This window comes from Tympanuchus pallidicinctus, unplaced genomic scaffold, assembly GCF_026119805.1.
Source record: "Tympanuchus pallidicinctus isolate F22 unplaced genomic scaffold, pur_lepc_1.0 scaffold33, whole genome shotgun sequence".
NCBI classification, from domain to species: domain Eukaryota; kingdom Metazoa; phylum Chordata; class Aves; order Galliformes; family Phasianidae; genus Tympanuchus; species Tympanuchus pallidicinctus.
This window is the reverse complement of record NW_026294751.1, coordinates 1,623,675-1,639,012: the sequence shown is the minus strand read 5'-3', so window position 1 is coordinate 1,639,012 and position 15,338 is coordinate 1,623,675. Positions and strand designations below refer to the sequence as shown.

The 15,338-nt window shown below is 55.4% G+C and overlaps 2 protein-coding genes across 2 annotated transcripts in view; one reads left to right on the top strand and one right to left on the bottom strand.

Moving 5' to 3' along the window:
• Window positions 1-10,363, top strand: part of COL8A2 (collagen type VIII alpha 2 chain) — a 24,625-nt gene extending 14,262 nt beyond the window's left edge. Inside the window, exons 2-3 of the mRNA XM_052698726.1 lie at window positions 1,732-1,911; window positions 5,542-10,363. Of these exons, the coding sequence (XP_052554686.1) occupies window positions 1,749-1,911; window positions 5,542-7,463 (2,085 nt within the window). The 5' untranslated portion in view covers window positions 1,732-1,748 and the 3' untranslated portion in view covers window positions 7,464-10,363. The remainder of the gene's footprint in view (window positions 1-1,731; window positions 1,912-5,541) is intronic.
• ADPRS (ADP-ribosylserine hydrolase) lies at window positions 10,076-15,338 on the bottom strand. The gene is made up of 6 exons (XM_052698727.1): window positions 15,106-15,338; window positions 14,490-14,586; window positions 13,496-13,703; window positions 13,208-13,392; window positions 13,024-13,124; window positions 10,076-12,628 (listed from the first exon to the last, which is right to left on the bottom strand). The coding sequence occupies exons 1-6, from the start codon at window positions 15,323-15,325 to the stop codon at window positions 12,336-12,338; spliced, it is 1,104 nt and encodes a 367-aa protein (XP_052554687.1). The 5' UTR covers window positions 15,326-15,338; the 3' UTR covers window positions 10,076-12,335.

Sequence of the window (15,338 nt, the reverse complement as noted above, 5' to 3'; positions counted from 1 at the left end):
AGGTGACACTTCTTGTCTCGGCTCTTGGACTCAAAGTGTGAGATTTTTCTCTCCCTGGTGCTTTCATTGCGTGCCAGGGGTTTTTAACACGTCCTGCTCACGCGGTGCTGGGGGAGTGCAGCGGCTGTGCGCTCTGAAGCCGTGCCAGGGGGCTCTGTGCTGTGCCAGGGGTCTCTGTGCCATGCCACCACGCCATACCAGGGGTCTCCACACTGTATCAAGGGGTCTCTGTGCCATACCAGAAATCTTGGTGCCGTGCCAGGGGTCTCCGTGCTGCACCAGGGGTCTCCACGTCATACCAGAGGTTTCTGTGCCGTACCAGGGCTCTCCGTTCCATAACAGAGATCTCTGTGCTGTACCAGGGCCTTCAGGTCATCTCCCCACAGCTGAGAGCATGGGGACCATCCCTGCTGGTGGCACCCAGCTGGCTCCTGGCCCTATGGGAGGAGCAGCTCTGGCTCACAGCCTCCAAAGGATGGACTCATTGCGCAGCTGCTAATAGCAATTAATCAGCGCTGCGTAACGCAGCTCTTGGGCATGAAAGAGCCTCACACACACTGCGGGCACTTTATTCATCATAGAGATCTCCAGATGTCTCCCTTTGGTTGTTATGAAGTCACCAACTGCAAGGACTGGGTGTTGTGGGACCTGCAGCCCCTGGTCCCAAACCTCATCCCAGCCCACGGGGAGTGCTGCGAAATCACTCAGCTGTGTTAAGGGAGAGCACACATCCCCTTCTGCTCTGGCTGCGCCGTGCCAGGCACTGCTCCCAGGGAGTGGGACAGCCAGGAGCATCCCATGGGGACACTGTGTCACGGGGGGACAGGGCTGGGTAAGGCCTGGGTGCCAGAGAAGAGAGATGGGGAAGGAGGGGATGGGATGAAGTCAGAGCCAGAGGCACGGGGGTCATTCCAGGTAAGGCAAACAAATAAATAGCTGATTCAGGGGTTTGTTCTCCTCTTTTATTTAGCAGAAACCGTATTTTTACAGCTGCAATCCCTTAAAATGGGATTTTTCCCCCCCTTACACAGATCCCTGTAAAATAATGCTTCATAAAGAGAAGCGTTCCTCTGCTAAACCCCACAGACAGACAGCAGCACGAAACTCCTCCTGCACTGCCCAGCACCACGCAGAACCCGTCCAACACCTGTCCAGGGAGCAGCCCTGTTCCCTCTGCTTAATTGCTTTAATTTTATTTGTGTTGATGTATTTATTTCTCCCCTCTGCGCCGCAGCTTTCTTCTTTTTCTCACTGCTGTTTCAGCAAAAAACATCCAGGAAATTCCGATGAAATCCCAGCGCGCAGCAGCCCTGCCCCGGCGGGGAGAGGCGAAGAAGGGCTTAATGCTCATTAATTACCACCACGGGTCAATTAATGCAAGGAGGAGGGAAACAACCGGCAAAGCTCCTTGCCATCACGTGTTCTTTAAGCTTCCAAAAAGAAGTGCAAATCAATCTGGCAATGAAAACGTTGCAGGGGGAGAGGTGTCTGTACAGCTGTTTACATCCAATAAAGCAGGCGCTTCAGGCTGGGGCTGCTGCTCCCACAGGGGTTTTCCACGCACCCAGGGGTGCCTAAAACAGTGGGAAATTGCACTGGGGGGGGGGGTTTTGCTCCCTTTGGGGCCTTTCCTAGAGAGCTGGCTGTGCGCTGCTCACCGATCCTCACGGGACGTGGGGCTGCGCATGGCGGTGCTGCCGGGGCCCCCCCTCACTGCTGCTCTGTCCACAGGAGCGTTGTGGAACAGGATGCTGCCGGACGCTGCGGTGCTGCTGTTGCTGCTGCTGCTGGTTGGCCTTCGTGCAGCGGCGGCGGGAGGAGCGGCCGGATACGCGCAGGTCAAGTACATGCAGCCCATGGTGAAGGGGCCCCTGGGACCCCCGTTTCGGGAAGGCAAAGGGCAGTACCTCGGTAAGGGGCGCGCTTGGAGGGGTTGGGAGGGCGGGGGTGATGCTGACTGTGAGAGCAGGAGACCTGCCTGCAGCATCCCATAGCGCCCCATGGCATCTCGCTGCATCCCTCGGCCGCTAAGCTCTCCCCATCACACCCAAACCCCACAGTCAGTGCCCTCTGAGCAGGTGCTTCCACCTCTCAAAAAAGCCCAGGGGATTTCAGCAGAGAGAAGCGGAGCCCCTTGGCTCAGGTAGGGGGGTCTCCTGGTTCCTGCCCTGTGCCCCTCCTGGTCACATCCCCCGGTGTCTCACTCTGGGACCTTCTGTAGGAAGCAGCCCCACAGCCCTTTGCTCTCTTCCTCCCATCCTGCCCATTTGCAGTGGCTCTGGGCTCATCCTCCACCTATCCTGTTTCCCTGCCTGTGTTTCACACCAGCTGGGAAAGGAGAGAGGGCCAAGGCCCGAGCTGGGAGACCCAGCCCAGCACAAAGAGAGCAAGTGAGAGCGATTTCCTCTGCCACACGTGTTAAATCAATCCCCACCAGGCGACATGTGCTGCTCGCAGGGGCAGAGGCGCTGAGGTCATTGCAGGGAGCAGCCAGCCCAGCTGCAGCTTCCAACCGAGCCACAGCCCTTCGTAACTGCTGGCTTTGAGCTGCCCTGCTTCCACCTTGTCTGCTTCCACAGAGTGCACGCACATCCTGCCTGCTTCCATGCCCTGCATGTATGCATGCACTCCCTGCTTGCCTTTGCTGCAGAGCCCTGCTCTCTTTGTGCCCAGTCGTGCAGCACAGAAGGCACAGGTGGGTCCGTCAGTGACCAGACCCAGGGGTTATCAGCACTCGTTAACTCCACACCCTCTGCAAACAGCTAGCACTGAGAGTGGCTGAGTTCCTGCAGCATTTCTTGGCACAGACCACATGCCAAGGGACCCTAACCCAGCACCCAGGTGATATCTGCAAGTTCACGATGGGGGAATGACAAGTGTGACTGAGCCCTACCTTTGGTACCATCACAGCATCTCCCTCTGGAGCCAGCCTCTAGGACGGGGCAGATCCCTTGGGCAGTCCAAGGTGTTAACAGCTACTGGGACTCCCCAGGCTCACTCGGAGCTGGACCCTCCAGGAAGCCCAAGTGTTGGCTCTGGGAGGAGGAACTGGAGAAAGCTCAGCTGCCGGTGGCTGATTTACTGCTGGGAGGAATGGCTTATCAGGAGTTCAGCTCAGCACATGTGTCAGAAAACACACAGCAAAACCTGGAGCTGAAGCGTGCTGGGAGCCCCCGCTCCCTGCCCCCTTCTCAGCTGTTACAGAGCTGCTCTCTGAATCCCAGCCAGAGACACAACCTTCCAGCACAGCCTCACCAAAGAGCAGCACTTCAGCTGCTGATGGGCCTGGATTCAATATCTCCCTGCTGCTTTTCCTGCTTTTTTCCTCCTCCTTCCCCACACGTCAGGGCAGCTTGTCCTACCTCTATGCACTGGTGGAACAAGCGTGCTGGGGGGCTGCACGGGTGCCAGGCTGGAGTGGGCACAGAGCCACACCGATTCAGGACAGAGCAAAGCAAACAGCATGTGGAAGGCCCCTGCTGAGCCCCCCAGCTCTCACTGCCCAAAATAACAATGGGAAAGATGGAGGCAGGTGGGAATACCTGTAGCTCCCACATCCCTCTGAGCTCCTGTGTAACGGCTCCTTTGGCAAGGCACATCCCTGCTGGCCCCTTGCCCTGCTCAGGACACAGGGCCGTGCCAAGCACTCTGGTACTCCCAAGCCTGATGTAGAAGCTGGGACCCCAACGTGGGGAGGAGCAGGGCCAATCTTTGGGGCTACTGGTGCCACCTAGTGAGACGGACAGGGCTGCCTGCCCTGGGGTGCTGAGCAATAGAGTGCCCCCCCCTCCCCAAATAGAGTCCAGGGTGAATGGATGCAGCCGCGGGCAGGGGACGGCCACTAGGATCCATACAGCAGTGCCCACGCGCAGCGGGGCCGAGGTGAGAGCTCGCAGAACTCCTTCCCCTTCCCCTGCCCCAGCTGGCTCGGAGCATCAGCATTCATGGCAGCTTTGTTCATGCTTCGAGGGGAACACATAACCCCATGCTGCTGCTGTGAAATGCAGAGCTCCGAGACATGCGTCTGTGGTAAGACATGGGCTTTTGAAATCGGATACCGCCGGGGCTGCAATGTCCCAGTTTCTCCCCACTAACGTCCCCGGTTTGGTTTTCCCGTCTGCTTTTTGGCCGCCTGCACGCTGGCAGCCCATGCCTGGCGTTCTGCTGTGCTGCGCCGTGCGGCTGCGTGCGCGCGCTTCTCTCTTCCACGGGCTCAGCTGTAGATCCTTGTTCTGATCCCATGCAAAATGACCTAGAAAATTAATTCTTTTCAAACCGTGGCAAGAGGGAAAAAATAAAACCGGGTTGGGGACGGGGGATGGGGGGGGAGGAAACACATTGAAATCATTTTCCGGATAAAAATTTTTCCAGAATTCAAGCCCCAGAAATGTGCCTTAGTGCGGCACTTCATGTCTCTCTGCTTTCCCACACCGCTTTCTGGGGTGAGGAGCAGAAACCCAGCAGCAATGCCAGGGCAGATGAGCATTTCCTTAACGCGTGCTGCCAAGTGCCCTGTGCTGCAGCACAGCACGTGGGCCTGGCTGAGCAGTGGGGATAAGCACTGAGAATGCTTCCATCACCAACAAACACTGGGCACCCAGCTGGGACACAGCCATGGTGCGTTGCTGCTCTCAGTGGAGGCGAACTGCTGCTGTTACGCTTCTCATGTGTCTCAAATCCCCCTGGATCTCCTCCCGCTGACCAGGGGGGGATCAACGCATTGGCAGCTGCTGCCCTGCTCTGGGCTGGGCTGGGTGAGCTCGAGGTGCTGAGGTCTCTGCCCTTCACATTCCTCGTGGCGGTCCTGCCAAGCATTTCCTTCATTCTGAGCTTCCCCAGAGGGATTTTGCTGCGTTCACCCTTTCTCACCCATTCTCCATGTCATGTGTTGCAGCACCCGCCCGCGCTCAGGGGGTGATTTATGCTCACGTCTGCGCTTTTCGCGCGTAGCTGCGGTGGGCATGTAATCCAGCCCCTGCTCGCTTTGTAGTCTCTCAGCCCATTACTTTCTTTCTTATATCCGTTTGCAAAAGAGCTCTATAAATTCTTGAGATGTCAGGCGGCGGCGGCCCGCTCCCAGCTGGGCTGACTCACTTGGACGCGGTCGGGGCTGCGCTTCCCTCGCAGCTATTGGAGCTTTTCCTCCATCCTCAGCGCTTTTTCCTTTGTAAGTTTCTCTCCACCTCGCTGGACGGCGGAGCGGGGCCAGAGAACAGCATTGGCGTGTCTTAACGAGTCGCACATCACCTCTCTGGGTTCTCAAGAACATGTCAGCGTTTTCTTTTTAATCCCAAAAGAGACCCAACCATGCGCGGGTCTCCAGGCCTCAACCCATGCGGGAATCATTCAGGTTGAAAAAGCCCTCTGACATCACCCAGTCCAACCCCAACCCATCCCACCGTGCCTGCTGACCGCATCCCTCAGCCCCAGCATGTGGCAAAATGGAGGTGCAGCCAACTGGAGGCACCCCGACACGGCAGCCTGACGTGTCCCCAGCCGGCTACCGCCCCAGTAAAGCTCCGTGCTCTCTTCTCTCCGCAGACATGCCGCCGCTGCTGCCCATGGACCTCAAAGGGGAGCCAGGACCACCTGGGAAGCCCGGCCCACGTGGCCCCCCCGGACCCCCTGGCTACCCAGGAAAGCCAGGCACAGGGAAGCCAGGCATGCATGGTCAGCCAGGGCCTGCGGGGCCCCCTGGCTTCTCTGGCATCGGGAAACCTGGCATCCCAGGACTGCCTGGCAAAGCGGGTATGAAGGGGATGCCCGGAGCCAAGGGTGAGCCTGGTATGCGGGGAGAGCAAGGGCCCAGAGGACTGCCTGGCCCCCCAGGGCTGCCAGGGCCCGCTGGCATCTCAGTCAATGGGAAACCAGGACCCCAGGGCGGCCCAGGGCTGCCAGGGTTTCGGGGTGAGCCTGGCCCCAAAGGAGAGCCAGGACCCCGTGGGGAGAGAGGGATGAAGGGTGAAAATGGGGTGGGAAAACCAGGGCTGCCAGGGCCACGGGGCAATGGTGGCCCTCCTGGCCCTGCGGGGCCACCAGGACCTGTCGGCGTTGGCAAACCCGGCCTCGATGGGCTGCCTGGCGCGCCAGGGGAGAAGGGTGACATGGGCCCCCCCGGGGGGCCAGGGGTCAGTGGGGAACCTGGCCCTGCGGGGCCACGGGGGCCGCCTGGCATCGATGGAATCGGCGTCCCCGGTGCTGCAGGGGTGCCAGGGATACAGGGCCCCATGGGGCCAAAGGGGGAACCGGGCATCCGCGGCCCCCCCGGTTTGCCGGGCGCCACAGGCTACGGGAAGCCAGGCTTGCCCGGCCTCAAAGGAGACCGTGGGCAGCCCGGGGTGCCGGGAGCCATTGGCGATAAAGGGGAACCCGGAGTCGATGGGGAGCCAGGCGAGCAGGGCCCTGCTGGCATCATCGGGCCACCAGGCCCACCGGGGTCCACAGGGCTGCCAGGCAAGCACGGGCTGCCAGGCCCTAAGGGCGACGTGGGGCCCAGCGGGCCGCCAGGAATGCCAGGGATGCGAGGTGACCAGGGCCCGAATGGCTTCGCAGGGAAACCAGGAGTGCCGGGAGAGAGGGGTCTGCCCGGCTCACAGGGCCCCCCCGGCCCAGCGGGCCCCAAAGGAGAGCCGGGCTTCATCGGCCTCCCTGGGGTGCCGGGGTTGACGGGCGGCCCCGGGCCCAAAGGGGACGGTGGGATCCCGGGGCAGCCGGGGCTGAGGGGCCCCTCGGGCATCCCCGGCTTGCAGGGACCCGCAGGGCCCATGGGGCCTCAGGGGCTGCCGGGGCTCAAAGGGGAGCCGGGGCTGCCCGGTGTTCCCGGCGAGGGGAAGATGGGCGAGCCTGGCATGGCCGGCCCCATCGGCCCACCAGGAATGCCAGGAACACCGGGGCTCAACGGGCCGCCCGGCCCCCCTGGGCCTCCTGGGCCACCGGGAGCACCGGGGGTGTTTGACGAGACGGGCATCGCGGGGCTGCATCTGCCTGACGGCGGCGTGGAGGGCGCCGTGCTGGGCAACGGCAAGCCGGGCAAGCCGCAGTACGGCCGCGGGGAGCTCTCCGCCCGCATCGCGCCCGCCTTCACCGCCATCCTCACCTCCCCCTTCCCGGCGTCCGGCATGCCCGTCAAGTTCGACCGGACTTTGTACAACGGGCACAACGGCTACAACCCGGTCACAGGGATATTCACCTGCCCCATCTCCGGCATCTACTACTTCGCCTACCACGTGCACGTCAAAGGGACCAATGTCTGGGTGGCTCTTTATAAGAACAACGTGCCCGCCACCTACACCTACGATGAGTACAAAAAGGGGTACCTGGACCAGGCGTCGGGCAGTGCCGTGCTTGAACTGAAGGAGAACGACCAGGTCTGGGTGCAGATGCCCTCCGACCAGGCCAACGGGCTGTACTCCACGGAATACATCCACTCCTCCTTCTCTGGGTTCCTGCTTTGCCCCACATAACGGCTGTTGGGTGCATTTCCTTTTCACACACTTTAGCCATAAACTGTCATTTTTTTTTTTGGTTGTTGGTTTTTTTTTTTTTTTTTAAATAATTTTTTTTTTTTTTTAAATGAATACAAAAAGAAAATCACTGGGAAGAACGCGCAAGCCGTTGTCGCGGGACATTGCTTCACGCTGTTTGATCCATGAGTCGAGAGGGTCATCAGAAAGGAGAAGTTTTTCTTTCTTCCTTTCTTTTTAGGGGCAGGAGGAAGGGCGGGAGGGAGCAACTTTCTCAGCAAAGTGTATTTGGAATAGATTTTCCCCTAGTGACTGCACATCAAACACAGGAACTCGCTTGGGATGGCAAGGATCTGGTAATGCAGCATGTTGCTCCGTGATCCAGAGAGGACTGGAGTGGACCCCTCCAGTCTACAATTAGTGCCCTCGTTTCCCATTCTGAGTTCAGTCAAATAAACGCAGCCGATGTGGTGGATGCTGTGTTTGCTAACCAGCACGGGGTCCCAAGCACTTACCACAAACGCATACAGCAGCAGAGATCCTTGCTGGGTTGAGGATTTCCTTCCCAAACCATCCGATGTCCAAGTTCCAGTCTCCCCGATGCCTGTTTCTTCAAGCTGCTTTGAAGCAGTGTCTGATTCACTCCGGATCCAGTGTGGTTGGATTTACAGTCAGAGAACGTGGAACACTATGCATAAGCACCTTCTTAGAATAAGTAAATATTATTTTTTAGCCCTTCCCCAGCATATTTAGGAACAAAACCATCCAGGCATCGGTCTCTGGGAGGACGACAGCCTGTTGCAGGGACACTGGGACCCTTGGGTCCTCTCTCGCATTAACCCAGCAAGCCCGAGAGCTGCTCCTATCCTGCACGTTTCTCTGCAGCCCAAAGGCTTGGCCTCGCAGCGCGTCACTCCATCCAACACAACGGCACTGCGATGTGCCAGCAGATGGAGTTCAGCTTTCCTGCAGGTGCCAGCCTGCTTGTGCTGTCCCACTCCTTCACCACGCGTCAGCTTTCACACTGGTGTTTCCCATCTTTCAACCGAGGAGCAGCCATCACTCCGACCTTCCATTCCGTCGTCACACAGCGGTGCTATGACCTACTTAAGTTACGTACCAGCGTAGTGCAATATGGTGCTGTGAATGCGCCGTTCCGGGTGCGTTCCTCTGCTAAAACATTCCCATGTGTCATTGCCACTTTGTTCTCTAATGCTTGAAGATGTCACCGACCCGAACAGGAGCTGCAAGGTTTTGGGGAAGGAACGTGGGATGCTGACCGCGTGGCTGCTCTGTCCTTGCTGGCGGGAGGAATCAAACTGTTGCTTTGCAGGTTTTCTCATGGCAGAGCAGCAATCGCCACTTGCACGTAGAGAAAAGCAGTTCTCATCCCAGGAAGCTGCATGCTGCTGGAGGCAATCCGCTGCGTGTCCCTCTGCAAGGGAACGTCCCCGAGGAAACAGCGACGATTTGGTCACCAGCTGAGCAGCTGGCAGCCTTACATTTCCCTAAAGCCTTCTCTATGGCCAAAGAAACAAAATGTAGCAAGAATGAGACTTGGGACTGTTCTTCAGATGGACTGTACAAAATATTTAAACAACTTTTTTTTTTTTTTTTTTTTTTTGGTTGGTTGTGTTCTTTTTCTTTTCCTTAAGCCTGTCACGTGTTTCTGCCTCTTGCCATGCAGGGCTTCCCCATAAAAACACCCCGGCCCTGCATAGAACAAACACGAAGGAGGTGTAAAGCTGAAGGGGCAGCAGCTGGGGCTGGCGTCCCTCCCCACGGTGGTTTTGCTCTGTGCAGAGCTGCAAGTCGTGGCGTGATGAAACTTTCTCAAGTTGAAATGCAGCCCCAGAGCTCTGATGCCACTGGACCTCGTAAGTCCTGGAAGCAGGGAGGTGCCAGGCCTGTTGGGTTCTGCTCACAGCCGGTTATTTCCCAGCAGGAACAGGAGCCAAAACAAAAATCCCGAAATGTCCAAGTGGAAGCTCGAATGCTTTCCTCAAAGCTGGGAGGAGGGCTCAAGGACAGAGCCTGTGTCTCTGGGTCTCCTCCACTGCAGTGATTCCTGGGGATACAGCACAGACTGGAGCTGCTGAGGTGGGATCCCAGCACGCTGCTCTGCAGCACAGTGATGTTGTGCAGTACCTGCAGGAGGCCAGCAGCTTCCACGCTCTCCCAGCTGCAAGCTCCAGTCCTCTTCCTCAACAAAGCGACTTATTTATACTGTGTTCTAACCTACATTCAGCCTTTCTGCTCTGTTCTGGTTTACCGCACACGTCGTGTTCTGGCAAGAAAAAAAGACACTGTCACCAAAAAACCAGGATCCCCCCGAGCGCTGTAGATATCGTTTTGCAACCTCTCCCTTCACACGCACAGCCATCAACCGTCACCAACCTGCATCACCTGCTGCATGCAGAAGCAGAAAGGCAGAGCTGTGACACACGCACACACGTGGGCTCCGAGAACGAAGCAGAGGACGAGGGGCTGCTCACCAGGCCAAGATGTTCTGCAGGACTGAGCGTGTGAGATCCGCCAGCAGGAAGGGCTGCTGTGCGGTGTGTGAGCGTGTGGGGTTCTGGTTTCGGTCACACTCAAGAAAACAGGTTGGGTTGGATGAAGTAGGTCGATTTTTAATGATGAAATCTGCATTACAATGTGCATTTTTATATACAAATCCTTACTATTTTTTTTTTTTAATTCGCCTCTAGTATCTCCATTTCTAACCTAGTATATAGAGGTTTCTAGTTTTGTAAATACTTACTACATGCACTGTCTGCCATAGTAAAAGTTGGTTTAAAATGCACTCTTTTTGTGATCAGAAACTGGCCTTCTCTTCAGAACTAAAACTGCAGTACTTGATTGTATTGACAAACCATCAATAAAACTTATTGTACAAAGCTGGGGCTGGCTGTGCCTTCGTCCTCCTCGCCCCCCAGAGCTGTGGGCACAGGACAGGAGAGCACAGCTGTAGGGCAGAGCTGAACGTTTCAGTCTTTCATGGCTGGCCTAAAATGGGCTCTATTTTTTAAACAGGAAACTTCAGTCCTTTTTGAGTTCCAAACACTTGAAAATTCTCCAGCTCCTTTAGCAGGAAAAATGTCTTTTTTTAAATAGCTCTGTGGATATGTTGACATCTCTGGCAGGAAAATGTGAAAAATCTGACATTTTACACCTCAGAGCTGCAGCACAATACATAAATATACAAAAGAGCAAAATTCCACACCATCTCAGAACAAGATATTCATTTAAACAAGTAAAACCCATTAAAGCATCACACAGAAGACTGGCACTTGAAGGAAGCAGAGGCAGGAAGGTCTGGAATGACCCCACACACCCAGATTTTCCACACGTGCATGCAGTCCAAAACACACAGCAGCCACGAGCTGTGACCAAAAGCAGCAAACTCCATTTGTGCACAACGTTCACGTGCCACTGCCACAATCCAAGAGATAACAGGGTTACATTGCCACGTTCACATTTACAAGCACTTCCATATGACGACTGCTTGCCTCTTCCCTTTTGGTTTTAATTATTAGAAGCTTGTAACCCTCTTCAGACGTGCCATGCACAAGCTGTTATTCCCTTTCTGACCAGCTCCCTTGGGCAAAAGTTTCAAGATTTTAAACTCTGGAACAACACGGCTGCACTGGAATTTTCTCATCCATCTGTACCAGCTTCAAATCCCAATGTTTTGTCATCTTTTAACCTTTCCCTTTATTTTCAGATGCTTTTCACAGAGAATAAGAGTTTGAAAGCTATGAGAAGCAACTCCTGCTTTCAGCTGAAGCCACTTCTGTCACTGACTGCAGCAGAACCAAGAATTCAGTCCTTGCTTAACACCACGTTTCACAATTTTTATTTTTAAATAGCAATCTCCCTCGGGACATTCACAGGGCAGAATTAAAAGCACAGAATGTGAGGATTAGAACTAAGAAATGGCTGGAGTAGCTGCAGAAACGTGAGCCAGCTATCTAAGGGAAGACAAAGTGCAGTCAGTCAGGGCAGTGCCAGGCAGATTGCAGAGCAAAGGGCACCAAAGGGACATCATCAGTGATCCCTGCCTAAAGGAGGGGGTTGGAACTACAGGATCTAAAGATCCCTTCCAACCCAAACCATTCTAGATTCCATTCTTCTTCCAGCAGTAACAGTTTGCCTACTGGGATTCCGTGTGCAGGCACCAAAGGCATCTCTTCAAAAGCCACTGGCAGTGCAAAGAAATCCCTCCTCCCTTCTCAGGCACTTTTCATTCTGCCTTTAAGGAAGTGAACCTCCCTGTGAGCTCTGCTCTGCAGCATCCTCACTCCGCACTGAAGGAGGCAACCTGTCCCCACACACAGCAAATCCTCCAGCTCTCCCATGGCTGCTCCTCTGGAGGCTCCCACCCCGATCCTCTTGCTTGTCAGTTGAGAATGAACGCTCACACCTCTCAGTGTTTTAAGGACGTGCATCCCATGAAAACCAATGCTGGACATGTTGCTACCAACAGAAATGAAGGACGTGGCAGTAGAGGAAAACAGTTAAAAAAAGTCTGTGGATTCAGACACCACCTAGGAATAACAAAAAGACAGTTACAGAAGGGTGGGCCAAAGCAAGCAGCAGCCTTATGAGAACTTGATGCTCTTGTACTTCAGAGATGCTCCCACTGTCCAAGGCACCACATGCAGCCGCTTCCCAGCACAACTGTCAGTGAAGGCTATGTCCCATCTCTTCAATCCCAGCTGGTGCTTCTACCTCTCTTCTCACAGCAGCAGGTATCTCCTCGATGGAGGCTCGCTGCATCTGCATGGCACGGATCCACCACCAACTTTATGACCAGAAAAGCAGAGGCAACCACCTGCTTTGCCTTCCGGACACACACTCCCTTCAGGCTCAGAGCCGTTGGCAGTACAGTTCATGTAAGCTATCTGCCATCTTCTGTGTCTCTTGAAAAGCTTCGCAGCTCTGCTCCCAACTTGGGGGTATCTGTTCTTCCCCATAATAAGCCCCTGCAATGGCTCCTGCCATGGTAGCAATGGTGTCTGTATCTCCACCCAGAGAGATACAGTAGATGATGGTCCTCTGCAGGTTGTTGTAGTGCTCAGGAATATCTGGGTCAGCTTCCATACAGCGCAGGAAGGAGTAAATGGCAGTGGGGACAGACCTCAAAGCAGCGATGCCATTGCCTGTTAACAAAACCAACCAGCTCCAGTGCTGCACAACACTCTTGTCCTCTTCCCCACAGAAGTACCCCTTCCCTTTTCACTGCCACGTCCCATTGCCAATCACCATCAATCCCGTGCTACTGATTTTATCATCACAAGGAGCAAAACTAAATTTGCAGGAGACTCCCCCCAGACCCCAGTACTGCTCCCACCCCAGAGAACATCCCAGCTACATCAGAATAGGCTGGCAGGACACATTTACTTAATCCAATCCAACATTACGATCTGAGAGCCATTAAGATGAGATCTTAGAATATTAAGAAATATTATTCAAGATAGTTTTTGGTAGCAAGACAATTTTCTTCCCACAAACAGAGGGAAGGAGTCGCTGGGTTGGAACTCGAAGAATTGCATACCTAATTCAAACAATACATCTGCTTTGGGAACACTGCTGAGCTCCAAAAATTCCTTTATTTTCTTCAGACGCCTCGAGAATGGTAAGTCCTCAAATCCCAGCCTGGAAACAAGAGTGCAACGAGGGAGAGAGGCTGTGAAGAGTCAGAGTGAACTGTGGGGTGGGCGCTCCGCACAGCTACTTACGCTCGGGCATCAGTAAGAGACTTATCATCTGCCTCCACGTCCTCCATGTGGCTGATGAGCTGCTCAAGGAAGGTCTCCCTGCTGACCTCTCCCTGCAAGGCGAGATGCACCGCCAGGGCCTGCAGGATGGCCCCGTTGTAGCCCAAGGAGTTGGCGTGGGTCAACTCAGCACTGAGCTTTGCAAACTGTGAACGAAAACGTATCGTTAGCAAAGCCAAGTGAGAGCAGAGCGGGACCCAGCCAGCAGCAGGCAGTCACAGAGCCAGGGCGCCCCAGGGAGCACAGCACCTTCTTAACATCCTGAACATCCCAATAGGTGAGCGGAATGCCTGCAACCCTCATGGCACCACCATTGCCGTAGGAGCCTTTCCCATTAAATTGAGCTCTTGCTGGCTCAAACACATCGCTGCACTTGGGGCTCAGCAGCTTCTTAAAGACATTGACAACAGCCATCCCATAGCCCCTGTTGGGTTCCTTCTTGTACTCCTCAGCAAACCTGCGTGGGCAAAGACAGCAGCAGTTACACAGGCGAGAAAGAATTTGTGGAGTTTCCAAATGCAGGTGAGTTAACAGCACACGGACCACGCTGTGATAGCCATGGCTCAGCTGATTCAGCTCTGCAGGAAGAGAACGTCACTTCCAAAAAATGGTGTGAAAAGAGGGGAGGGTGCATGAATGGTGCACAGACATCTCCCACAACCCACTTGTTTCCTTCTCCACATTTCTTTGAAATAGGAGCAAACTCGAAACATTTCCCTGGGTCAAAACCACAAAGAAAGTCTTTTGTTCGAGTTCAATGGAAGTGTTTTCTAAACAAATAAATGCTCTCCCTTAAGTGGAACCAAATGCTACCGGGGCTGTGGATCCAAAAGGGAAATGGATCATAAACAAACTGAGGCTGACCTCACTAATATTCACCAGCTAAATTAAGTACAGACATAAATAGCAACAAACAAACATGTAAGGAGATGCTTTTCGTCCAGGCGTTATCTTCCACAAAGGTGGCTGAATGTATGGGGCTCCAATACAGAATGGCAAAACAGCAAGTCCCACCCCGCTCCATTCCAAAGCACATTTGGAACTGACATTAGAGCTAACGATGCTGGATCCAGGACAGAGCGCACAATAAATTCCAGGGTCATCGCTCTTGTTTTCTCCACAAATTAGCAATGACTCTGCCTGAGCTCCGTCCCCTTTTGCAGAGTTACACGACGGCTTCATTTTAAGTGTCTGACACACAACGAGTTTTGCTCTCGCTGGAAGCCCCAGCTGCAGCCCTCACCTCTTGGCCATGTCAACTTCATCGAACTCCCGCTTGGCCAGCAGTGACTGCACCACAGATCTGCTCATGGCCGTGTCATCCGTGTAGGAAAGCGTTTCTGAAACAGAGAGTTACAACTTCATGTGATCATTCAGCTCACAGCTCCCTGCGAGCACCGCCTGCCCGTAGGGCTGCAGCACTGCTGGAGGACACGCAGCACCCTGAGCTGTGTTCATTGAGCAGCCAGGATCAGAGCAGGAGCGGCGCCGGCAGCACGGACAGGAAGCCAAGGGACGCGTGTTCTCCTCCAGGTACATGGGGACAAGTCAGAGATCACAGAACGGCCGGGTTGGAAGGGACCTCAAGGATGATGAAGCTCCAACCCCCCGCCACACGCAGGGCCTCCAACCTCCGCATCTCACAGCAGCCCAGGCTGCCCAGGGCCCCATCAACCTTGAACACCTCCAGGGACGGACGGGGCATCGCAGCCTCTGTGCAGCTGTTCCAGCACAGCTCCCCTTCGCTCTCCGTTACAGATCCGTTTCTCCATGTCGCAGCAGCACCGCACACCCGTTACGTTACGTTACGTTTCCCACCGCACCGTTTCACATCCCGCCCCGCCCGCCGTTCCTCCCACCTCTGCGGGCGCTCCCGGCCGGCTCCCCTTCACCGCCCGGCGGCTCCAGGCCGCGGAGAAAGCTCAGCAAATCGGGCAGCTTCACCACGCTCCTGCCCTCGAAGACGGCTCCCAAGCAGTCGCCCAGCAGCGCGCCGGCCAAGCAGCCCCGGAAGCGGGCGGGAGGAGGCCGAGGACGGGACACCGCCGCGCGCCCGGAGCCCGCGCCCGCTGCCGCCATCTTGAGTCGTGCC

Coding starts and splice junctions, on each gene's coding strand:
- ADPRS (XM_052698727.1), bottom strand. CDS start 15,325: ATGGCGGCAGCGGGCGCGGGCTCCGGGCGCGCGGCGGTGTCCCGTCCT. Junction 14,587..15,105: donor GGCCGGGAGCGCCCGCAGAG/GTGGGAGGAACG, acceptor TCTCTGTTTCAG/AAACGCTTTCCTACACGGAT. Junction 13,125..13,207: donor TCTCTTACTGATGCCCGAGC/GTAAGTAGCTGT, acceptor TCTTGTTTCCAG/GCTGGGATTTGAGGACTTAC.